Source organism: Myotis davidii, unplaced genomic scaffold (assembly GCF_000327345.1).
Source record: "Myotis davidii unplaced genomic scaffold, ASM32734v1 scaffold399, whole genome shotgun sequence".
Classification (NCBI taxonomy): domain Eukaryota; kingdom Metazoa; phylum Chordata; class Mammalia; order Chiroptera; family Vespertilionidae; genus Myotis; species Myotis davidii.
In genome coordinates, this window is record NW_006292094.1 from 6,639,448 (window position 1) to 6,640,467 (window position 1,020).

At 68.0% G+C, this 1,020-nt stretch overlaps 1 protein-coding gene across 1 annotated transcript in view; it reads left to right on the top strand.

Annotated features, from left to right (window-relative positions):
- Positions 1-1,020, top strand: part of IQCE (IQ motif containing E) — a 20,175-nt gene that overhangs the window by 13,758 nt on the left and 5,397 nt on the right. The window contains exons 14-16 of the mRNA XM_015565155.1: positions 4-118; positions 522-545; positions 949-1,016. Of these exons, the coding sequence (XP_015420641.1) occupies positions 4-118; positions 522-545; positions 949-1,016 (207 nt within the window). The remainder of the gene's footprint in view (positions 1-3; positions 119-521; positions 546-948; positions 1,017-1,020) is intronic.

Genomic DNA, 1,020 nt, shown 5'->3' on the forward strand with positions numbered 1-1,020 from the left:
GCACTCGGAGCCCGGCGCCAGCGAGGACAGCCCGTCCCAGCCCTGTGCCTGCTCCGAACAGCGGAGACACGCGGCCGCCAGCACCCTGCAGGCCCGGTGGAAGGTGTACAGGCGCCAGGTGAGGGCTCCCGGGCCCTGCTGGGCTGCACCCACCAGGCGGTGCTGAGGCCCCTCCCAGCTGCCAAAGCCACTGCCCGTTGTTCACCGACCCACAGTCACCTGCCCTCAGACAGGCGGGGCTGTGGTCGGTGCAGGTGACGTGCAGGAGGACGTGGGAGACGGCAGACACCGCGGAGAATGGCAGGGGGCAGGGGGGACCAAACACCACCCCTGGAGGCACGAGCAGCCCCCTGGGGAGGAGTGAGCGCTCGCAATAGCAGTGGCTGGTCCCACGCCTGGCAGCTGGCAGAGCCGGCACTTCCTCTCCCTCCCCCGCCCCCGACTGTGGCAGGGGCAGGACCAGGAAACGGACTCCACTGTGAGTTCGTCCTCGGTTAACTCATACCTTGTCTCTCTTTCAGAAGAGGGAGGCCGCGCTGGATGAGGTGAGCAGGTTTGGTTCCCCGATGCCAGAAAAGGTGGGCGTGGGCATGCTCAGGCAGCTTCGTCCTGGTCGCCATGAAATCCCACCACGAAGACTCAGGTCTGCGGCACTAACCTGCGGGAGGTCGTGTGGCCGCTCCTCCGGAGGTCAGGTGGCGGTGTGACCTGGAGGAGCGGCCACACGACACCAGCTGTGCTCCACGCACACACGGAGCCGCCGGGGACCAGGTCACCTGTCTGCCCCGGAGGTCCTGGTGGGAGAGGCGCTGTGAGTCTCGGTGACCGTGCGGTCGGTCGTGAGGGACGCCCTGCCTCTGCTCTCAGAGCTTCCACCCCGCAATCTCCCCTGGTCCGAAGCCGCCACCTTCCTGGGCTTTAACCTCACCTCCGGTCCTCTCCCTGCAGGCGGCCACGGTGCTCCAGGCGGCCTTCCGCGGACACCTGGCTCGGGCGAGGCTACTGGCGAGCCCAGCGTGT